At 45.3% G+C, this 25,143-nt stretch overlaps 1 protein-coding gene across 2 annotated transcripts in view; it reads left to right on the top strand.

Annotated features, from left to right (window-relative positions):
* The window catches only part of LOC143928077 (complement factor H-related protein 1-like), a 603,696-nt gene that overhangs the window by 425,698 nt on the left and 152,855 nt on the right, over positions 1-25,143 (top strand). For both annotated transcript variants that reach the window (XM_077452692.1, XM_077452693.1), the window contains one exon: positions 7,658-7,837. In XM_077452692.1, coding sequence (XP_077308818.1) covers positions 7,658-7,837 — 180 coding nt within the window. The remainder of the gene's footprint in view (positions 1-7,657; positions 7,838-25,143) is intronic.

Consider the following 25,143-nt stretch of genomic DNA (forward strand, 5'->3'; position numbering starts at 1 on the left):
TGCCCATCAGTGAAGGAGAAAACTTACTTATTTACAAAGTTTTGTAACTGAAACAAAAAATAACTTTTTTCCCAAAATTTTGGACTTTTTTATTAGTTTAGCAGAAAATTAAAATCCCAGAGGCGATCAAATACCACCAAAAGAAAGCTCTATTTGTGGGAACAAAATGATAAAAATTTATTTTGGGTACAGTATAGCATGACCGCGCAATTGTCATTCAAAATGCAACAGCGCAGAAAGCTGAAAATTGGTCTGGGCAGGAAGTCAGTGCCCACGTGCAATAACTGTATTTTACTATACAGTAGCTTATTTTAATGAATCAATTTATTGTTATCATGCCTATATGTTACTGTTACAATTTTGGTCTACATACCCAAGGTCCATTACTATGTATATCATGTTGGAATAATTGTGTACAATCATGAATTGTTTAAATGATATCTATCAAGACCTATTTTTTTTTATTTTTCTACTATTTTACATGTGTATGTATGCCCTTTATTGTTACAAATAATGTTTACACTGATTGGTTCGTTCAACTTAGCAGTGTGCCTCATATAAAGTCCCACAACCCCTCTCCCAGTGGCGGAATTATAGGGGTCGCCAAGATCGCCATGGTGACCGGGCCCCTTGCTGCAGGGGCCCCTGTACTCTTCCATAGGAGGGGAGGCTGAGAGGAGCTTCCCGATCATCAGCCAAACTGAAATCGGCACTATGCGGGGAGCTCCTCACATTAGGGTAAAGTGCAAGCACAGCGTGTGCTCTTTGTCTCCCCCTACAGTGCAATACCCGGCAGGAAGAGCCAAGGTAAATGTCTGCCGTTTTTTTTTTATAACACTAGCTCCTGTATTTGTGTTTATATGTGTGTGTGAGCATGCATGTATGTGTGAGCATGCATGCATGTGTGTGAGCATGCGTGTGTGTGTGTGTGTGTGTGTGTGTGAGCATGCTTGTATGTGCGTGTGTGTGAACATGCTTGTATGTGTTTGAGCATGCTTGTGTGTGTGTTTGAGCATGCTTGTATGTGTGTGTGTGTGTGTGTGTGTGTGAGCATGCATGCATGTGTGTGTGTGAGCATGCGTGTATGTGTGTGTGTGTGTGTGTGTGTGTGTGTGTGTGTGTGTGAGCATGCTTGTATGTGCGTGTGTGTGAACATGCTTGTATGTGTTTGAGCATGCTTGTGTGTGTGTGTGAGCATGCTTGTATGTGTGTGTGTGTGTATGTATGTGTGTGAACATGCATGTGTGTGTGTGAGAGCATGCATGTATGTGTGTGTGTGAGAGCATGCGTGTGTGTTCATATATGTATGTGTATGTATACGTGTGTGTGTGTGTGTGTGTGCACATGTATGTGATTGTGCATGTATGTATGTGAATGTGCATGTGTTTATCAGTGGCGGTGCATCCAAAAGGGTGCACAGGTACTGCCCGCTCTCTCCAGCCACCCCCTCTATGACCAATGGATAGATACATGCATAGCATAGCATGAATCTATCCATGGCCACCACTACCACCCCTATATTTAGGTGTCTGGTCCCTTTTGGGGTGCCGGGCGCCTAAATTACAGCGGCAGGGGTGTTTTTGCAGCACCTGATTAGAGCCATGGGCTCTAATAGGCTTCAAAATAGGTGAACTGCGAGCGCCATGCTTGACGCTCACAGTCTACCCAGGTGTGTTAGAAAAGTGAATTAATATTCACTTTCCTAACACTGAACCGCCTCTCCACCAATCAGGTGTGCGGGTCTGTTACCTATCACCTGATTGGCTGAAACGATAGGCGCAGCTATTGGACGCCTATCAGAATGAAAGGATGGGAGATGAGGATGGCAGGAGATGCATGGAGGACCCTGCTCATGGCCGTTACCCGCTGCCCCACCAAGACAGGGTAAGTGGGGAGCAGACAGTGAGCGGGCAGTGGGGATTCATAGTGGCAGCATTTGATGGGCACACCAACAGAATTTGATGTGCACAGTGGCGGAATTTGATGGGCACAGTGGCAGCATTTGATGGGCACATCAATCCGTTCCTTTATATGCCGCCACCCACTTGGGACTGGGCCCTGGTGTTCCACCATTGGGCTCGGAGAAAAGAGCCCTGTCCGGAGGTCGGGGGGGGGCCCTCCATGGTTTTCTGCATCGGGGCCCTGAAGGTTCTAGTTACGCCACTGCCCTCTTCCCTTTTCTCCCAAAAAACTTTGCTGAACGCTGTCCATTGGAAAAAGAGTTTACAAAAAAATGGCAATCCCTGTGGTTGACCCTGCCATCTCTATGCTAGACAAACATCTCAATGTTTTAACTGAACATGTACCATCCTTTGTTGACAGAAAATGTGAGATGCTTTTTAACCTGGCAAGCCCAGCCCTCCAACCAGCTCTTGCTGCTATTTTTGCATGTCAAATTGCCGCTAATTGGACCCGGACTATGTACAACCAACATGACCCTCCTTCAGAAATAAGCTGTTGCAGAACAATTACAAAAACTTCTATCTGCTCTTCTTTCCTGTGTAGATTCCCTGGAACAGGTCATAAAACAAATATCCAGACTGAATCTAGTCTCCATTCATATGTATTCTCTGTCTAAAAGCCTGGATAGCATATACTGCCTGCAAGAGATGTATCGCACACATGCCTTTTTAAGGAAGATGTCTATTTCATGAGGCACTGGAAGGAAAGATGGTCTAAGCATAATATAACCTTGTTGTTGTGAAAAATTTGCAGGCAAGAGATATGCTTGAGATGTCTCAGGCAGCTTCTGCTGTCTATGGCTTTTAGCCAGAGAATCCTGTAAGTAGCTCACTAAAATAGTTATTTAATTCTTTAACCACCTCAATACAGTGCACTTACACCCCCTTCCTGACCAGACCAATTTTCAGCTTTCAGCGCTCTCACAGTTTGAATGACAATTACTCCGTCATCCAACACTGTATCCATATGAAACTTGCGTCCTTTTTTCCACACAAATAGAGCTTTCTTTTAGTGGTATTTAATCACTAGTGGGTTTTTTATTTTTTGTGCTATAAATAAAATAAAACGTAAATTTTGTGAAAAAAATGCCTTTTTTCTTTGTTTCTGTCATAAATTTTTGCTAATTAGTAATTTTTCTTCATAAATTTTGGCCAAAATTTATACTGCTACCTATCTTTGGTAAAAATAACCCACATTCGTATATATTATTTGGTCTTTGTGAAAGTTATAGAGTCTACAAACTATGGTGCCAATCACTGAAAATTGATCACATCTGATCAGGCCTTCAGTACATCAGGTGTACCTCATTTCTTGAGACACTAACAAGTCAGGAAAGTACAAATACCCCCCCAAATGACCCCTTTTTACAGAGTAGACATTCCAAGGTATTAAGTAAGTAGCATGGTGAGTTTTTTTAAGTTGTCATTTTTTCCCACAATTCTTTGCAAAATGAAGATTTTTTTTTTTATTATTTTTTTTTTTTTTACAAAATTGTCATATTATCAGGTTATTTCTCACACACAGCATATGCATACAACAAATTACACCCCAAAATACATTCTGCTACTCTTCCCGAGTATGGCGATACCACATGTGTAGGACTTTTACACAGCCTGGCCACATAGAGAGGCCGAAAATTGAAGTAGTACGTTCAGGCATTCTAGGAGCATAAATTACACATCTCATTTCATTCCTACCTATCACACTTTTGAAGGTCCTGGACCACAGTACTCTGATGGACTGTGATTGAAATTACCCACAAAATGACCCCATTTTGGAAAGCAAACACCCCAATGTATATTCTATGAGACATGGGCTGCAAATAGGTACTCAGGTACTCTGATGGCCTGGTGACAGGTACTCGGGTACTCTGATGGCCTGGTGACAGGTACTCGGGTACACTGATGGCCTGGTGACTGGTATTTTGGAACTCTAAAGGGCGGTGACAGGTACTCATATGGACTGTGACAGGTACTCAGATGAACTGTGACAGGTACTTGGGTACTCAGATGGACGGGAACAGGTACTCAGGTGCTCAGATGGACGAGAACAGGTACTCGGGTGCTCAGATGGACTGGAACAGGTACTCGGGTACTCAGATGGGCTGTGACAGGTACTCGGGTACTCAGGTGGGCTGTGACAGGTACTCGGGTACTCAGGTGAGCTGTGACAGGTACTCGGGTACTCAGATGGGCTGTGACAGGTACTTGGGTACTCGGATGAACCGTGACAGGTACTCGGGTACTTTGATGGGCTGTGTCGGCTACTCGGATGAACCGTGACAGGTACTCGGGTACTTTGATGGGCTGTGACAGGTACTCGGGTACTCTGATGGACCGTGACAGATACTTGGGTACCATGATGGACTGTGACAGGTACTCGGGTACCCTGATGGACTGTGACAGGTACTCGGGTACCCTGATGCACTGTGACAGGTACTCGGGTACCCTGATGGGCCGTGACAGGTACTCGGGTACTCTGATGGGCTGAGACAGGTACTCGGGTACTCTAATGGGCTGGGACAGGTACTCGGGTACTCTAATGGGCTGGGACAGGTACTCGGGTACTCAGATGAACTGTGACAGGTACTCGGGTACTCAGATGAACTGTGACAGGTACTCGGGTACTCAGATGAACTGTGACAGGTACTCGGTACTCTAATGGACTGTGACAGGTACTCGGGTACCCTGATGCACTGTGACAGGTACTCGGGTACCCTGATTGTACTCGGGTACTCTGATGGGCCGTGACAGGTACTCGGGTACTCAGATGAACTGTGACAGGTACTCGGGTATTCAGATGAACTGTGACAGGTACTCGGGTACTCTGATGGGCTGTGACAGGTACTCAAATACTCTGATGGACTGTGACAGGTACTCTGATGGACTGTGATTGACAGGTAATATGAGGGGTGGTGACAGGTCCTCTTTATTGGGGGGTGCAATCAGTGTGCTTGATGTGTACTGTAGGTGGTAACGAGATGTTACCGCAATCTCCTCCTCACACAATCGGTGTGTGAGGAGGAGAACCCGGTAACATCTCGTTACCACGGTTTGTTTACATTTTAGTGATCGGCTGTGAAAGGATCACAGCCGATCACGTGGGTAAACAGCCAGCCAATGGCTGTTTACCAGCGTCGGTGACGAGCAGTGTTCCCGGAGGAACACGGCGCCACCGACGTGCACGCACACAGGGCGCTCATGATCGCACGCATGCACCGTGCACAGTCGGGGTGTGACCATCTGTGATCGGCCGCGACTTCATCACGGCCGATCATGTGGTAAACAGCCATAACCAATGGCTGTTTACCCCCTTCGGTGGCAAGTGGTGTCTCCGTGACACTCCGCCACCGAAGAAACAGGGATGCGTGTGCACGGTCGCGCGCATTCCCTGTTTAAACGGGAGGCCATCATATGACGGCCTCCCGCCACAATAGCTGCGCCGCCTGGCCATCATTTGACAGCCGGTGGTCAGCAACTAGTTAATGTGGGTACACAATTTTATCTTCAAAAGTTTCCTGATGGTCTCTTCTACTTCTGCACACGTGTACCACAAGCTCAATTATATTTATGGAAAATCAGTCCTTTCCAACAGTGAATGGGGTGGAATGCAGGAACCAATGGTGTGAAGAAACGATAAAAAAAAGATTGCAGATTCTTGAACAAACTCAGAAGGGGTTGTCTACTAAATGGGAACCCAAATATGTTATTTATTGTTATTAACAGTGGTTGTAGTGAAAAAATTCAAGTGTGCCCAAATATGAATTTGCAGCAAATTTCTGCTGCTGAAGTTCAGAAAGAATTTGATGTGGAAATTTTGGTGCACATCCATAATACCCTGTGCAGCCATTGACCTTTGTAAACAGCCCCACAGCTACCAAGAATGGGAGGAATGGTTAGCTAAATAACTCAGCCTTTCACTATAAAAAGGTGATCTGAGAGCAGCCCTGGTGTCAGTGCGTTAGAGCTGCTTTATGAAGAGGACAAGGAGAGCTGACTGACAGCATAGGGAGAGATGAATTGCATATCACCCAACCTTTTGAGATGGGAACGAGGGACACCAATTAGCAAAAGTATGTTGGCATAGGGCTCACCCCCCTGCCACACCCCCTTAAAGGAGAATTGTACAAAAAAAGATTAGTCAAAACCACAAGTACTTTCTATTTTACCACTACTATTCCTTTATACTGGCTTTTGAAATTTACAAATGCAGCAATTTAGAAATTGGATTAAAGGTTTAGCACTGGGAAACACTTTTTTGAAAGATAAGTAAATCAGACCAAAATGAGAGACAAAGGAGGAAGAAAGTGGGAAAGAGGGACTTTCTTCCAAATCAGGGACAGTCCCTCGTAATCAGGGACAGTTGGGAGCTATGGAATTGGGTGGATCACTTAAACTGTGCTTCAGTGAATTGCAGGGATGGGGTACATTCTCATTTGCACCCCCCCCCCTTTTTTCCACAGCTTACTTAACCCAAGACCTCAGATCTTATAACCACTTTCTGTGTCACCACACTAAGTTTAATTTCACTTAACTTCATTGCTTTTAAAAGTAAAATAAAGTGCAAAAACAGTATGCACTCAAAATACCTTGCACTATCACCCACATTCTCCACACACCCTCTCTGATACTAAAAATAAAAGTTTTGAAAATAAACCCAAATGATAAATTGGCCTAGATGTAGAGTCAGTGGTTTTGGGAATAGAAGTAGTATAGGGCTATCACCTCCACATGCAGGTTCTGTACAAAAAAAGTAGTGGTAGGGCCATACACAGCTGAGGGCAGGCTTGTCTGAAATTCTTTGTCCAGAGTGTCTGGCCAACCTAGTCTCAGCATTCAAAGGAGTTAATTGGCTGATTAGATCATGAAGCCAGCATCATCGTCCTTTTCCCACACAGAATGGCATAGTGTGTATGTTGTTTAGAATTCAAAAAGCAATGTATTATACTGTATATATTATGCTTCATGTCCATGGGCCATGAAGACCCCTTTCACACTGAGGCAGTTCTCAGCCTGTAAAGCGCCTGAAAACTGTCTCCTATTCATTGCAATAGGTATTTTCACACCTGGGTGGTGTGCGAGACATTAGAAAAAGTCCTGCAAGCAGCATCTCTGGGGCAATTTTGGAGCACCGTATACAGCACTTCCAAAATGCCCCTGCCCATTGCAATGAATAGGCAGCCCTTCGGAAAGTGCCACAACACAGGAGTTTTTAACCCTGCAAGCGGCCGAAAAGCGCCACGTAAACAATGGTAATGCGCAGCTAGAATGCACAGGCTCTTGGTTCTCATTTATGTAATTCATTATGACAGTTTTTCTTGTAGCTTCTGTTATCAACATTGGGCTCAGGCAGTAGATGAAAAAGATTTACAGGATAACAATTATGCTCTAACAGGGAGGAAATAAAAAATAAAGAAAACTCAAGCAATCCATTAGTTGTAAGGCTACATTATTATAACAAGTCAAGAGTTCGGAATTAGATTTATACAGATCTGCATTGGTAATTGGTTGATTTTTTGTGCCAATTTTTCAGTCTGACTGTATCCTGCCTAAGAATCAGCAAGGACATGTACTGGGCTTTGAATAACTATCTTTATAATAATTACCAAATGGTTGACTAATGCATTGATTTAAAAAAATATATATTGCTTTCCAGATTGTTGAACATATATACATTTTGTACTGAATTTCTCTAGGCTCCTGTGTTCTACAACAAACTGTAATGGCTTTGAATAATATTTATTACGACAAAAGCACTGAGATCGAAAATGGACTAACCATTCAATTTGAATGCATGGAAGGAATGGTATCAGAAAATGACCTGCGAGCAACATGTGGAAATACACAAATAAATTACCCGAAATGTTCTGCTGGACGTAAGTTTCTTATACATTCATATTCTCTTTTCACCAATCCCTTTTTTCTTCATTTAATGATATATTGTTTAAATGCCCTTACATATCTAGCATGGTATAAAGTATATTTTAAGTTTAAATTATAGAATAAATATATTATCAGAGATTTTTAAAGGTACCCACACTACATTATATAATTTTTATATAATAACTTAAAGTCAAAATAAAAACGAAACACATAATAACTTGATTACACATATCCAATTATCGTAGTGTACTTATCAATATATTTAGCATTTTTCAAATTTATTTTTTGAAACATCAGTATAAAAGTATAGTATATAAAACAGTACAAAAGTAAACAAAGTACAGTATATAAAATAACATAGGAAAACAATTAGGTTGATGAATCTATCAAAGCCTGTTAATAAAAGATTAAGACTAAAGAATAATTATTTTTCAACAATGGCCTGAAAGGCATCCACAATAGAATTCCTAGTCTGTATAGGATAAAAAAAATGTATCACCTTTAGATAATGTGCGATGTGGAATACCAAAAGGCCAGTTTGTGACTCTGACTCCACTTGTTCTAAACATAGTTCAGCTCTTAAATCTAGAAAATGTAAAGGGTTAAAAGCAGTATCAGAATAAACAAAAAAATCATTGCTTACAGTGACAAGTGTCTGCGGGTTTTCTTCTTGTTCACCTTCATCCTTATCAAAGTGTTTCCGTAACAAAAGATTTCTAACAACTGTGTATTTAGCAGGAGTCAGGCTGCATAAAGCCTACCCTCCGTTCCTCCTCCCCTATCAACGTTTGCTCACGTGCACGATCGACAGGCCTAATTTACAGGCGACTTTCTGACGTCACTTCTGGGTTTCGGATCAACAGGTAATGCGGAGGCTTTGCTTCTCCCCGCTCTCGTTCAGGGCAACGGCATCCTCGTTGCCTTGTGGCAGTATTGTGGGAGCTCTTATGCGCTAGGGGCACAGGTAAGTGGGAGATGCATCTCCCCACTGATTCTCACTTAGCTCAGGAGGTTTTGTAAATAAGCTATGCTAAAGCTAGTGTTACTGCCCCTGACTAGCATTAGTCTTAGCGACACTGTTGTGTAGGTATTTCAGGGTTAGCTTGGGGGTCTAGCATCGGGGCTTGTGTTCAGGGTCTGAAGTTGTGGGGGAGTGTGTTTTTTGGGGACTATGCGGGGGTGTCGGCGGAATTTTGTGTGGTGCGGTGGTCCCGACCCTGCATCTCGGTAGGTGTTTTAACACAGGTGAGGTTTTCTGAGGTAAGAAAAAAATAAATGTTTGTGTTTGCCAAAAAAAAAGAAAAGAAAAACATACATTGTGGTCTATCATTTAGTCATAGGATAGCTACCGGCGCGGGAAAGGCTCAAGTTTGCACCCCATCATGTTCATTCCATGAGTGGCTCAAGTCAGGGGGCTCCCCAGTAGAGATGGCCTTGCGGTTCACCCCGGCGGTCGGTTCGCGGCGACTTCTGGCGCTGTTCGCAGTGGACATATTTGTTTACATTGTGAAGAACTTTGACCCATGACACATCCATCATGGGGTACAGGACAGCCAATTGAGACATTTCAGCACGTGGACAATTGGACATTCCCCCTACCTTATAAATAGACCTGATCTGGCAGCCATTTTACATTCTGTCTTTTGTCAGTGTAGGGAGAGGTTGCTGTGTGGAGCAGGGACAGACTGTAGTGACACAAATCGCTAGCTATTAGGTCCACAAAAGTCCTTTTAAGGACTGGTATAGGTGTACATTATATAGGGATCTGGTGCACTGCTGTTGACTGCTGTGCTGCTGATTGCTGAGTGCACTGCTGACCGATTTTGCAGCTGTCTTTTGTCAGTGTAGGGACAGGACGCTGTGTGGAACAGGGACAGTCAGTTTAATCACTAGCTATTACTATTAGGTCCACAAAGGTCCTTTTAAGGACTGGTATAGGTGTACAGTATATTGGGTTCTGGTGCACTGCTGCTGACTGCTGTGCTGCTGATTGCTGAGTGCATAGCTGACCGATTCTGCAGCTGTCTTTTGGCAGTGTAGGGACAGGATGCTGTGTGGAGCAGGGACAGTCAGTTTAATCACTTGCTATTACTATTAGGTCCACAAAGGTCCTTTTAAGGATTGGTATAGGTGTATAGTATATAGGGTTCTGGTGCACTGCTGATGGCCAAGTGCACTGCTGACCGATTCTGCAGCTGTCTTTTGTCAGTGTAGGGACAGGTCGCTGTGTGGAGCAGGGATAGTCAGTTTAATCACTAGCTATTACTCTTAGGTCCACAAAGGTCCTTTTAAGTACTGGTATAGGTGTACAGTATATAGGGTTGTACACATATAATATACTTTCTTTCAAATATACAAAGTATATTATGGTGCACTGCTGTGCTGCCCGATTCCGCAGCTGTCTTTTATCAGTGTAGGGACTGAGGGACAGTTTGGTGTTCTGAGCAGGGACAGTCTGCAAATCACTAGGTCCTTTTATAGGTGCACAGTATATAGGGTTGTACATGTATAATATACTTTCTTTCAAATATAGAAAGCATATTATAGTGCACTGCACGCAGTGCTGCTGACTGATTCTGCAGCTGTCGTTTCTCAGTGTAGGGAGGGACAGTTTAGTTTTTGGAGCCGGGACAGTCTGAAATTCACTAGCTACTAGCTAGCTACTATTAGGTCCACAAAGGTCCTTTTAAAGACTGGTATAGGTGTACTATTTGGTGTGCAGTATATAGTGGTGTAATACACGTATAAAATACTTGCACATATAGAAAGCATAGTATAGTGCATTTCCACTGTGCAGCATTGTGACTGCTGAGCGGTTCAGCAGCGATACTACAAAGAGTGGCAAACGCAATTAAAAAAAAAAGTATAACTGGTGTGATAGACCAGTGGCCCCCAAAAACGACAGATTGAAGTGGGGTGTTATATACCTTCTTCCACATACATACTGCACTTCTCTTGAGACATTTGTCACAGGGTCATTTAAAAAATGACAGGCAGAGGAAGAGGCAGGCCCTTCCGCAGGGGTGGTAGGGGTAGGGCAGGAGCAACAGGCTTGAGCCAAAGTGGCAAATTGCAGAGGGTGCGTGTGATTACGTCAAAAGATGCACCAGACTTGGTTGAGTGGCTCACTCAGCCTTACTCTTCTGCACCCTCCTCATCCTCTCGATCTGCACTCTCTTCTTTACTATCTGCTGTGTGCACCCCCAAAGACACTACCACCAACACCACCACCACCATATACCCTCCGTTTGAGTCACAGGAATTATTTTCCGATCCTTTACAAGACATTGCCGATGCGCAGCCACTCTTGGCATTGGATCAGGAAGAGGAGGTAGCAACAACCGCCACTCAGCAGTTTGACGACAGTACCCAGATCAGCCCAAGGAGGAGGTTGGTCCCCGGTGTTCCTGCCTACTCCAAGATCTCTAATTATAGTGGTGGGGAAGGTGACGTCGATGATGAAGTGTCTAGTGATGTCACGTGGATGCCCAAAAGAGAGGAAGAGGAGAGGAGTTCAGAGGGAGATAGGGACCAGCAGATAGGGAGGAGAAGCAGGCAGAACTTAGATTGCACAGGAGGGACAAAGCAAACTGCTAATGTATCAGGAGCGAAGCATCAAACATGTACGGTTACCTCTGGCGCTCCCAGTTCGCCGGCTTTTTTTATCGTGTCCGCTGCTTACAATAGTGTTGCCATCTGCAGCCTTTGCAGTCAACGCATAAGTCGCAGTAATCCCAACATTCACCTAGGGATGACCGCCTTACGAAGGCACATGAGCTGCCATCACCGAGCCCAGTGAGAGCAACGGAACACACAAAGCCACACTCCAGGCTCTCACCGTCCAGCCTCGTCTTCTACTTCTCCTTCTCCTCTCTCCTCACAATTGTCCTCCACTCCACCTTCCATCATGCCATCCTCACGTTTTCCTGGAAAAAGGCAGGCTTCCGTGGGCCAAATGTTTGAGCATAAAAAAATGATGACGCCGGATAACCCTCTTGCCCAACGGTTGATGGCTGGCTTGTCATAACCGATATCCCGCCAACTACTGCCATATAAACTGCTGGACTCGCAAGCCTTTCGAAAAGTTGTGGCCATTGGAACACCACAATGGAAGGTCCCAGGAAGGAAGTATTTCTCACAGAAGGGCATCCCAGAGCTATATGGCCATGTTCAGCGGCAAGTGAATGCATCTCTGGCACACAGTGTCGGTGCCAAGATACATCTGACCACAGACACGTGGTCTAGCAAACACGGGCAGGGAAGGTATATAACTTTTAATGCCCACTGAGTGAACCTTCTGACAGCCGTCAAGCAGCATGTAACCCGTGGCACCCATGTAGATTTGGTTTTACCGCCACGGATTGCATGCAGGCCTGACTCTTCTTCTCCTCCTCCTCCTACTCCATCCTCCCTCTCCTCCTTGGCTGACTCTTCTTTTTCCGCTGCACCACCCAAGATCCCTAGAACCTATTCGACATGCCAGGTGAGACGTTGCCATTAGACATGTGCAGAGTAAAATATTTTGTTTCGTAATTTAGTTTTCGTCCGAAAACTTAATTTATTTGGTTACTCCCGAAATTCGTTTTTATTTATTTCGTTTTTCGTTCAAAAATTGCATTCGTCCAAAAATCCACATGAATTGCGATCGAATCTGTCTTTGAAGGCTTATGGTGTCTGTCGAATGTATAAACAAGATTCGATGGAGCTAGTATACAGCATACTTTAGAACCCTATTAAAGTCTATGGGACTCCAACGTTCAAAATCTAAAGTGCTAATTGTAAAGACTAATTTGCAAGTTACTGTCCTAAAAAGTGTTTGGGGACCCGGGTCCTGCCCCAGGGGACATGTATCAATGCAAAAAAAAGTTTTAAAAATGGCCGTTTTTTCGGGAGCAGTGATTTTAATAATGATTAAAGTGAAACAGTAAAAGTGTAATATTCCTTTAAATTTCGTAGGGGGGGGGGGTTGTCTATAGTATACCTGTGAAGGGGCTCATGTTTCTGGTGCTTAGAACTGTCCCTGAACAAAGTGACCCGCCCCCTCTGATGTAACGGAAACCTGCCTGTGTTACATCAGAGGGGTGCGGGGTCACCCATACGTCACAGGGAACCCTGGGTTTCCCCTTGCGTCAGAGGGGGGCGGGGTCAGGTGATGGGTGGCCCCGCCCTCCGTATATAAGAAACGTCAGACCGCCGGAATCCTTGCAGTGTCTCCACCGCGGAGACAGAAGAAGGATGGATACGCTGCGCTGGATGAGATGAGCCATCGCTGGAGAGATGACCGTCCGTCGCTGGATAGCAAGAGTGGATTACTGCCGCTGGAATCTTTTTTTTATTTTTTTTATTTTTAATAAAGGAATTTTTCAAAAGTGTGTTTGTCTTATTTAACTATTTTTGACACTTTCTTTGTGAAATGGTAGGGGTACTTTTGTACCTACTTACCATTTCAAACAGGGGGGGCGGGATCTGGGGGTCCCCTTTTTAAAGGGGGCTTCCAGATTCTGATAAGCCCCCCGCCCGCAGACCCTCACAACCACCGGCCAGGGTTGTGAGGATGAGGCCCTTGTCCTCATCAACATGGGGACAAGGTGCTTTGAGGGGTCACAGACCCCCAAAGCATCCTCCCAATGTTAAGGGCATGTGGCCTGGTACGGTTCAGGAGGGAGGGGGGGCCGCTCTCTCGCCCCCCCCCTCTTTTCCTGCGGCCTGCCAGGTTGCGTGCTCAGATAAAGGGTCTGGTATGGATATTTAGGTGGGACCCCCACGTCAATTTTTTTTTACATTTTACGCGGGGTTCCCCTTAATATCCATACCAGACCTGAAGGGTCTGGTTATGGATATTTAGGGGGAACCCCACGTCAAATTTTTTCTTAAATTTGAGGCAGGGTTCCCCTTAATATCCATACCAGACCTGAAGGGCCTGGTAATTGAATTTGGGGGACCCCCACGCTTTTTTGTTTATTTATTTATTTTTTATTTTTTTTATCAATGACTTTCAATGAGTGTTCTCTGTATTAGGGAGCCGACAATTCATAATAGCTGCGAGTGATTTTAAAGGACTTTTTTTCCTGCTGTAATGTTCGGGGGACCAGGTAGACCGCAGGACACAGGCTTTTCATACAACAAAGGGTTTATTAACTTAAATAGCTTTACAGCAGCCAAAAACAAAAGGAAAAAGATTTGTAGTCTCACCGACTTGCAAAGTCCAGAACAGCTGTCCTTATCAGAAACAGAGCTTGGTCTTGATGGCAGGTAGCTTCCCCTGCCAGGAGCCTTCCAAACAGGACACTGCTGTCCACTTCATTTGCTGCAACCCAAAACAAACGCCAAACACCATCCACCATGTGTTCTCCACTCCTCCACACCCATCTACAACTTCCTGTCTTGCCTTTTAAAGACACTTCCTCTAACAGGTGGGTTAATCAATTTTCATTCCCTAAAGAGAGCACAACCCAAACAGAGGGGAAATATAGCGTCCTTCCAGGACCCAGCCACGGCGTCCATTACATATCCCCCCCCTGTGCCCCAACGCCAAGGAGGTGGAGGCAACAGTGGAGCTCAAACAATGGACTCGGGAGAGGGCATCTGCGTTTTGATGCAGTCTCCCGGGCCTATGCTCCACTACAAACTTAAATTCCTGGAGTGCCAGGAACCACCGGGTAACTCTGGCATTAGTCCCTTTTCCCTGTCTCAGCCATGTTAAAGGGGCATGGTCAGAAATCAACCTAAACTTCCTCCCCAAAAGGTAATATCTGAGGGATTCCAGAGCCCACTTAATGGCCAGACACTCTCGTTCAATTATGGCATAGTTTTTCTCCGCTGGTGTTAACTTCCTGCTGAGGAAGACTATCGGGTGTTCCTCGCCATGAATAACCTGTGACAACACCGCTCCCAATCCTACATCGGAAGCATCAGTCTGGACAATAAATTATTTTGAAAAATTGGGTGCTACAAGGACAGGGTGTTGGCACAGCGCCGACTTGAGCTCCAAAAAAGCCTTCTCAGCGTCTGCATTCCACTCCACCATGACCGATTTCCGACCCTTAGTCAGATCGGTCAACGGAGCCGCCAACGTGGCAAAGTTGGGTACAAACCTCCTGTAGTATCCCACCATGCCCAGGAATGCACGTACCTGCTTTTTTGTGAGGGGGCGGGGCCAATTCTGTATAGCCTCTATCTTGTTGACCTGAGGTTTCACTACCCCTCTACCCACGATATAACCCAGGTATTTCACCTCCTCCATTCCCAAAGCACATTTTTCAGGGTTTATTGTAAACCCCTCCTTCCAAAGAGAGTCCAGCACTGCCTGCACTTTGGGCAAATGTGATTCCCAGTCTTTGCTAAAAATGACTATATCGTCCAAGTATACTGAGGCATACTTCCGGTGAGGTCGTAAAATCCTATCCATTGCTCTCTGGAAAGTGGCTGGAGCAGTTTGCAATCCAAAAGGCATCCTTTTGTACTGAAAACTCCCCTCTGGGGTAGAAAAAGCAGTTTTCTCTCTAGCAGCCTTAGTCAACGGTATTTGCCAATACCCCTTGGTAAGGTCTAACGTAGTGATATACCTGGCTGGACCTAGTCTCTCGATAAGCTCATCTACCCGGGGCATAGGGTAGGCATCAAACCGGGAAACTTCATTAAGTTTCCGGAAATCATTGCAGAATCGCAGAGTCCCGTTGGGCTTCGGTACCAACACAATCGGGCTCGACCACTCACTCTGCGATTCCTCAATAACCCCTAGGTCTAACATCTTTTTTACTTCCTCTGAAACGGCCTTCCTTTGAGCCTCTGGGATGCGGTAGGGCCGGACAAAAACTTTGACTCCTGGTTCTGTGACAATATCATGCTCTACGACACTAGTGAGCCCGGGCAAGTCTGAAAATTTTTCTTTATTTCTCTGCAAGAACTCCTTTGCCTGCTGACTTTGGGTTTTAGACAGGGTATTTGCTATTTGGACACTCTCCACCCCAACCCGAGGCTCAAGTTTTGTACTAGCCAGGGAGGTCGCTGGTTCCCTGTCTGTCCAGGGCTTTAACAAGTTTACATGATATATCTGGAAGGGTTTCCTCTTGCCTGGTTGGTGGACTCTATAATTTACCTCTCCCATTTTTTCTACAACCTCGAAAGGGCCTTGCCATCTGGCCAAGAATTTACTTTCCACAGTGGGAATCAACACTGCTACTCGATCCCCCACTTGAAAGTTCCTAATTTTGGCTGCCCTATTATAGACCTGTCGTTGAGCCTCCTGGGCTTTTTGTAAGTGTTCCTTAACTAGCGGCATCACAGTTCGGATCCTCTCCTGCATTTGAGAGACATATTCAAGAACACTTTTATGCTGGATTGGTTCACTTTCCCATTCTTCTTTAACAAAGTCCAGTAATCCGCGAGGTCTCCGCCCATATACCAATTCAAAGGGCGAAAACCCAGTGGAGGCCTGGGGCACTTCTCGGATAGCGAACAGGAGAGCTGGTAACAGGCAGTCCCAGTCTTTCCCATCCCTTTGTACCACTCTCTTGAGCATAGACTTAAGGGTCTTATTAAAACGTTCTACCAATCCATCTGTTTGGGGATGGTAGACTGATGTGCGCAGCTGTTTAATCCGGAACAGTTTGCATACATCAGCCATAACCTTCGACATAAATGGGGTGCCCTGGTCTGTGAGTATTTCCTTGGGAAAACCTGTCCGTGTAAACAACTGGAATAACTCCCGTGCAATAGCCTTAGAGGAGGTATTCCGCAGGGGTAGCGCCTCAGGATAACGAGTGGCATAGTCAAGGATCACTAGTATGTAAGAATGACCTCGAGCCGACTTTACCAAGGGACCCACTATATCCATGGCTATCCTCTCGAATGGGACCTCAATTATGGGTAGAGGGACCAACGGGCTCCGGAAATGGGTCGCCGGAGCGGTCAACTGACAGGTGGGACAAGAGGTACAGTATCTTCTTACCTCTGCTTTCAAGCCTGGCCAGTAAAACCGGTCGGCGATCCGTGCCTCCGTCTTTTCAACTCCCAGGTGTCCCCCTAAAACATCATCATGGGCCAGTTCCAGGACCTTGCGTCTATACTGTTGGGGTACCAATAATTGTTCTACCACATTTTCTCTCACTTTAGTAACCCGATAAAGCAATTCATTACATATTGAAAAATGTGGCCACCGCTCATTAGCACCTGGCTCTTGGGGCTCCCCATTTATAACTACAACCTGTTCCCGTGCCCTGGCCAAAGTGGGGTCCTGCATCTGGGCAGTACCAAATGTCCCCTGGGGAACACCCAAATCTGGCAAGTCAGGGGTAGAGGCCATTTCCTCATCCTCTTCCCCCAGCATTACCTGAAGCAGGGAAGGTTCCCCCCCCTCAGTGTTCAGGTAGGTCTGAGAACCCCACATATTGACATCCTTAACAGTATCAGCACTATTTTCATCATTATTAACCAAAGTCTTGACGTTTTTATCAACTGGGTCCATATTACGAATATGTGGCATCTCAGGGTTATTACCCTCAACAACAGGAACAGAGGGACTAGTTTCTTCCCAGTCTCTGGACCTTTCAGACAGTTCTCCTTGTCTCCAAAGTTTTGTAAATAACGGACAGTCACGTCCTATGATAACGTCATGTACCAAGTTCTTTACCACCCCCACCTCTTGAGTACCAGTGCCACATGCTGTGGAGATGGACACCGAGATGAGATGGTACTCTCTAGTGTCCCCATGAATGCACACAACCCGCAACCTTTTGCTTACCGGACCGATCTTCCCAATTTCTCTAGGGTGAACCAGGGTTATCATGCTTCCAGAGTCCAGCAAAGCCTGTGCAGGGTGGTGGTTCACTTGGACTTCACACTCAAACTTCCCCTCTCCAAGGTCAAGATGTGTTGTACACGCTTTATGGGCATAAAAAGACCCCCTCCGAAGAACCCCGCATTCCATGGGTTCTTCCTGCAATGGGCAGTAGGCCCGGGTATGGCCCCAGGCATGACATCGCCAACATTGTACATCCCCTCCTCTCCGATCAGGAACAGGTCGCTGAGGGGGTAACGGGTGTGACTCTTGGCCTTCCGGGGTGTTGGTTCCAGGGCTCCTGGGGACATCCGTTCGAAGGGCGGCAGTTGGTCGGAAGGGCCGTGGCAGACTGGGCCCTTGACGCTTGGTGGGGCCAAGCAGATCCTCCACCACCGTATATCGTTCCACCATCTCAACAAGGCCGTTCGCGGTTTTGGGGTCTCCATGACTGACCCACCGTTGAAGGTCATCTGGCAGTGACCTTAAGTACCGGTCCAGCACGATCCGCTCCACAATTTGGGGGCCAGACAACACTTCGGGCTGCAGCCATTTTTTTACTAGTTGCACCAGGTCATGCATTTGAGATAGCGGTGGCCGGTTTGAACGATACTTCCATTGGTGCACTCGTTGGGCCCGAACGGCCGTAGTCACCCCCAACCGAGCCAGTATTTCTGCCTTTAGTTTTTGATAATTTTTAGCATCTTCTGGTGGTAGGTCAAAATAGGCTTTTTGAGAATCTCCGGTGAGGAAAGGAGCAATTAAGCCGGCCCACTGGTCCTGGGGCCACCCTTCTCTCTCTGCCGTCCTCTCAAATGTTGTCAGAAACGCCTCTACGTCATCACTCGGGGACAACTTCTGCAAGAAATGGCTTGCCCTTATGGTCACCTGGTTGCCAGGGGCAACGGCCACTTGTTCACGGCCCTGAGAAAGCTGCTGCACTGCTTCTTTTAAGGCCGCCATCTGATCCTGCATAACCCCTTGTTGGGTCGCTTGCTGGGCTGCTAACTGGGCCACCAACAGGCGAGTATTTTCTTGCTGCAAAGCCAGTGCCTCGTTGTGCTGCGTTGCTAAGCGCTGATTAGCTTCCTCATAGCGGGTCTGCGCTTGTATATTCGCCAAGGACAGCTGTTTAATTAGCTCCTCCATGGTTTCAGCTTTCCGCAGTTGTGCAGCTTTAACCCAGGACATAAATTCACTGTACTGTCCCTTTAAATGTCAGTTCAAATCCACAAAAAAAAATAGCAAGAAAAAATGCCTGTTACTTTGTCCTGCCCGCATTCGAGCACCACTTGTAATGTTCGGGGGACCAGGTAGACCGCAGGACACAGGCTTTTCATACAACAAAGGGTTTATTAACTTAAATAGCTTTACAGCAGCCAAAAACAAAAGGAAAAAGATTTGTAGTCTCACCGACTTGCAAAGTCCAGAACAGCTGTCCTTATCAGAAACAGAGCTTGGTCTTGATGGCAGGTAGCTTCCCCTGCCAGGAGCCTTCCAAACAGGACACTGCTGTCCACTTCATTTGCTGCAACCCAAAACAAACGCCAAACACCATCCACCATGTGTTCTCCACTCCTCCACACCCATCTACAACTTCCTGTCTTGCCTTTTAAAGACACTTCCTCTAACAGGTGGGTTAATCAATTTTCATTCCCTAAAGAGAGCACAACCCAAACAGAGGGGAAATATAGCGTCCTTCCAGGACCCAGCCACGGCGTCCATTGCACTGCATAAATGACACTTTGTTCAGGGACAGTTCTAAACACCAGAAATATGAGCCCCTTCACAGGCATACTATAGACACCCCCCCCCCCCCTACGAAATTTAAAGGAATATTACACTTTTATTGTTTCACTTTAATCATTATTAAAATCACTGCTCCCGAAAAAACGGACGTTTTTAAAACTTTTTTTGCATTGATACATGTCCCCTGGGGCAGGACCCAGGTCCCCAAACACTTTTTAGGACAGTAACTTGCAGAATCTTTTCTCTCTGTCAAATCTTTTTTCTCTGTCGAATATTTTCTCTATATAATCTTTGACTAATACAGGTAAGGTTAGGCACATTCGACCACAGGTTCTATAGACAGCTTGTTATTGTCAGAGTCACGTTGAATCTCCTATTCTATATCGAACTGTTGTAACAATGAAAACGAAAATAAAGCATTTATTTATGTCGGATCTTTCATTTTTCGGATTCTGTGCTTTCGTTATCGTTTGTCAAAACGAAAACAAAAATAGCTGAAATTCGGACGAAAATGCATTCGGACGAAAACTAATGCACATGTCTAGTTGCCATGCTGTGCTGCGTCTGTTGTGCCTGGAAGCCACACTGGCCCTGCACTCCTTTCAGTTTTGCATTCACAGGCAGATCAGTGGCTAACACCGCTCAATTTGACAGTTGGTAAAGTGGTATGTGACAACAGTGCCAATCTGCTTAGCGCATTGAAACAGGGGAAAATTACACACGTGCCATGCATGGCACACATCTTAACTTGGTCGTGCTGCGATTTGTTGTCAAATACCCTGGGGTCCAGGACATCTTGCGGCAGGCAAGGAAAATCTCGGCCCATTTCAGAAGATCTTACAAAGCCATGGCTCGCCTTGCTGACATTCAGCAGCGACAATCTGCCAGTCAGACGTCTTATTTGCAATTGCCCGACGCGATGGAACTCAACTTTCTATATGCTTGATAGGCTGCTCCAGCAGAAACGTGCAGTTAACGACTACCTGTACGAACTCTGCGGCAGAACAGGTTCTGGGAGCTTGATTTTTTTTCACCGTGCCAGTGGCTGCTCATGCACGATGCATGCAGACTTCTGTGGCCATTTGATGAGATCACCAAACTGGTCAGTCGCAGCCATGGTGCCATCAGTGACATCGTACCTTATGCCTTCTATATGGAGCGTGCATTGCGTCGTGTCATTGATCAAGCCATGGAGGAGCAGGAAGATGAGGAAGTCGCAATGCTGGATGAATTCCCAGGGGGGGCTACTCTGAGACAAGTCAACAACAGGAGTCTGAAGAGGAGTCAGAGGAGGATGGTGTCGGGACGGATGAGAAGGAGCAAGAAGAGCATGCTTTAAACCTTTCTGGGATCCCTGTTGTGTGTTACCGGCCTCAAAATGTGAATTAAGAGAGCCGATGATTGTAGACGCGATGAGATAAGGTGATCAGCTTGGCGTGGACTGCAAAGAATCACACAAACAGAATGAGATATGACCACTGACTTTATGGCTGGAAGTAGTTTTTTTTCCAGTCACATGTTTATAACCATTAACAATATATATAATACAGATTTTAACTAAAGTATTTTAAAACGTAGTTATAACAATGAACATTACTATATTTTAATAACATATATATCCCTGTTATTCAGTGTTATAGATAATTATCTTTATCTCTCTGGTACACTTTAAGTGTGCAATAATCATACTAGCAATGCATTGCTTTAATACAAATATTTTCATGGTAGTACTCTTTTTTAACCACTAGATGGTGCACATTGCATGTCTGTATGATGCAATACATAAGCTTTACATACAATAGGTTTTTTCTATATTAAATAACAGAAAACATGTGCTTTTATAAATCTATGCAATTTCCAATAAATCAGGTTTAAATATACCTATTTAGAAAGGTTTAGGCCTTATAATAGACATTTGTTCTGACTAATGCAGTAATTTCATGTTCTTATGCACTTTTCACTTGTTTCTCCCACATGCTGTTCTAAACTTCTAATTACAGCAAAACTATAGCATAAAATCTGACTTTTTCTGCATCTGCTCAAGATGTTTAGGAATCTTTCTATCACAGGTTAATACAGATTAGGAACAATTTAGAGTACATACCTGCAAAGAATCACACAAACAGCATGAGATATGACCACTGACTTTATGGCTGGAAGTAGTTTAATTTCCAGTCACATGGTGTGTGGCCTTATATAGACTCTGTTTGTGTACCTTCTCTGCCATCTACTGGTTATTAATAGAATAGAAGGGAGATGTTTAGAAATATAAAAAAAATGAGTATGTACTTTGCTTTGGGGTGTCTGTTTTGTGACCATATAAACCCCAGTCCATCACACTCTCCCCTCCTTCAGTTAATGGCTCCCGACATTAAACTCAATTGGTATCTGAACACTATTTAGTGATTTAAGTAACCCAAATAGGTACTTGTTGCCACCAAGGAGCTACGTTAACTACCTGGCATGTCCTGGGAGTAGCTAGCATTGTGTGAGTTTGTATGGTGTGAATCTGACTTGGTATGTATCTTGGCTGACCTAGTGTGTCATATGTAAAGATCTCTTTAGGCTTAACTTGTCTGGTAGATCTTCTGACAGGAGTTGAGTCTTCTCCATCAAAATCATTTGCCATTTGCATATCTTGGTTCACAGGTAAGTCTTGACTTAATGAGGGTAATTCTGCAGTGTCTAGTCCCACCATGTCTGTAGCCCAGATTTGGTCGCCAACTACTGTTCCATCATTTTGTTCTTGTTCAAGATTGGGTGTGGTAGTTGTAGGATAGAACTCTTCAGCAGAAACTCTTAATGGTATTTTCTGTACGTTTTGAGAGTTTGGTTGAGACACAACACAATCATGACTTTCTGTAGTCTCTGGTATATAAGGATAATACCATCTTTCTTCATCTGAACATTCCTCCTCCTGGTCCACATCCATTCTGGTTAGTGATGGCCGAACGGTTCGCCCGGCGGTCGTTTCGCGGCGAATTTCCGACATTCGCGGTCCGCACGTTCGAACGCCTTTTTCCGTCGTTCGCCGCGGCGGACTTACGTGTTTAATGTATACAAGAACTTTAACCTTTGGTGACACGTTTATCATGTGATACAGGACAGCCAATTGAGACATGACAGCACATGGACACTTGTACATTCCCCCTAACCTATAAATACACCCGATCCGGTGGCCATTTTACATTCTTTCTTCTGTTAAGATAGGGACAGGTTCCTGTGTGGAGTAGGGAGAGATAAACCACTAGCTATTTGGTGCACAAAAGTTCTTTTCAGGACTGGTATAGGTGTTAGGTGTTGATAGGTTTGCTGTGCTGCTGATTCTTGCAGCAGCCTGAGTGTCTTTTGTTAGTTTAGAGAAAGGGAAAGGACGGTGTATGCTACAGGGACAGCCAGATTAGTCTTTCATCATCATCATCATCATCATCATCATTAGCTGTTACTATCAAGGTCCACAAAAGAGCTGTTCCAGTAACCACTAATCGTTCTCTTTTTTTGCCAATTTGTATAGGGACAGGAAGGAAGCAGTGTTGTCAGGCAGTGAGGGTAATTTTAAAGACTTGCTGTTATTATTAGTTCCACAAAGGTTCTTTTCAGGACTGGTATCAGTGGTACAGTAATAGGCTTGTACATGTATAATATTCTTTCTTCCAAATATAGAAAGGATATTATACTTGACTGCTGCCCTTCTGCTGCAGTCTGCTAAACATTCACAACTCACTTGTTCCACAAAAGTTCTTATAAGGACTGGTAACTTGGTATAGGGTGCTACGGTACATAGGCTTGAGTGCGGTACAGTCTGCTGTTCTGTAAGGACCGCTATCGGTCCACAATAGATAGGGTTGACGTGCACCACTGCTGACCGCTGCCCTATACTGCAGCAGTCCTTCAGCGGTATAGGGACTGACGTACAGTCTGCTAAACACTAATACACAACCTGCTTGGTCCACAAAAGTTCTTATAAGGACTGGTAACTTGGTATAGGGTGCTACGGTACATAGGCTTGAGTGCGGTACAGTCTGCTGTTCTGTAAGGACCGCTATCGGTCCACAATAGATAGGGTTGACGTGCACCACTGCTGACCGCTCACCTATACTGCAGCAGTCCTTCAGCGGTATAGGGACTGACGTACAGTCTGCTAATCACTAACACACAACCTGCTTGTTCCACAAAAGTTCTTATAAGGACTGGTAACTTGGTATAGGGTGCTACGGTACATAGGCTTGAGTGCGGTACAGTCTGCTGTTCTGTAAGGACCGCTATCGGTCCACAATAGATAGGGTTGACGTGCACCACTGCTGACCGCTGCCCTATACTGCAGCAGTCCTTCAGCGGTATAGGGACTGACGTACAGTCTGCTAAACACTAATACACAACCTGCTTGGTCCACAAAAGTTCTTATAAGGACTGGTAACTTGGTATAGGGTGCTACGGTACATAGGCTTGAGTGCGGTACAGTCTGCTGTTCTGTAAGGACCGCTATCGGTCCACAATAGATAGGGTTGACGTGCACCACTGCTGACCGCTCACCTATACTGCAGCAGTCCTTCAGCGGTATAGGGACTGACGTACAGTCTGCTAATCACTAACACACAACCTGCTTGTTCCACAAAAGTTCTTATAAGGACTGGTAACTTGGTATAGGGTGCTACGGTACATAGGCTTGAGTGCGGTACAGTCTGCTGTTCTGTAAGGACCGCTATCGGTCCACAATAGATAGGGTTGACGTGCACCACTGCTGACCGCTGCCCTATACTGCAGCAGTCCTTCAGCGGTATAGGGACTGACGTACAGTCTGCTAAACACTAATACACAACCTGCTTGGTCCACAAAAGTTCTTATAAGGACTGGTAACTTGGTATAGGGTGCTACGGTACATAGGCTTGAGTGCGGTACAGTCTGCTGTTCTGTAAGGACCGCTATCGGTCCACAATAGATAGGGTTGACGTGCACCACTGCTGACCGCTCACCTATACTGCAGCAGTCCTTCAGCGGTATAGGGACTGACGTACAGTCTGCTAAACACTAATACACAACCTGCTTGGTCCACAAAAGTTCTTATAAGGACTGGTAACTTGGTATAGGGTGCTACGGTACATAGGCTTGAGTGCGGTACAGTCTGCTGTTCTGTAAGGACCGCTATCGGTCCACAATAGATAGGGTTGACGTGCACCACTGCTGACCGCTCACCTATACTGCAGCAGTCCTTCAGCGGTATAGGGACTGACGTACAGTCTGCTAAACACTAATACACAACCTGCTTGTTCCACAAAAGTTCTTATAAGGACTGGTAACTTGGTATAGGGTGCTACGGTACATAGGCTTGAGTGCGGTACAGTCTGCTGTTCTGTAAGGACCGCTATCGGTCCACAATAGATAGGGTTGACGTGCACCACTGCTGACCGCTCACCTATACTGCAGCAGTCCTTCAGCGGTATAGGGACTGACGTACAGTCTGCTAATCACTAACACACAACCTGCTTGTTCCACAAAAGTTCTTATAAGGACTGGTAACTTGGTATAGGGTGCTACGGTACATAGGCTTGAGTGCGGTACAGTCTGCTGTTCTGTAAGGACCGCTATCGGTCCACAATAGATAGGGTTGACGTGCACCACTGCTGACCGCTGCCCTATACTGCAGCAGTCCTTCAGCGGTATAGGGACTGACGTACAGTCTGCTAAACACTAATACACAACCTGCTTGGTCCACAAAAGTTCTTATAAGGACTGGTAACTTGGTATAGGGTGCTACGGTACATAGGCTTGAGT

This window comes from Lithobates pipiens, unplaced genomic scaffold (genome assembly GCF_037356315.1).
Source record: "Lithobates pipiens isolate NorthernLeopardFrog02 unplaced genomic scaffold, aLitPip1_a1.2 Scaffold_23, whole genome shotgun sequence".
In the NCBI taxonomy this organism is placed as follows: Eukaryota; Metazoa; Chordata; class Amphibia; order Anura; family Ranidae; genus Lithobates; species Lithobates pipiens.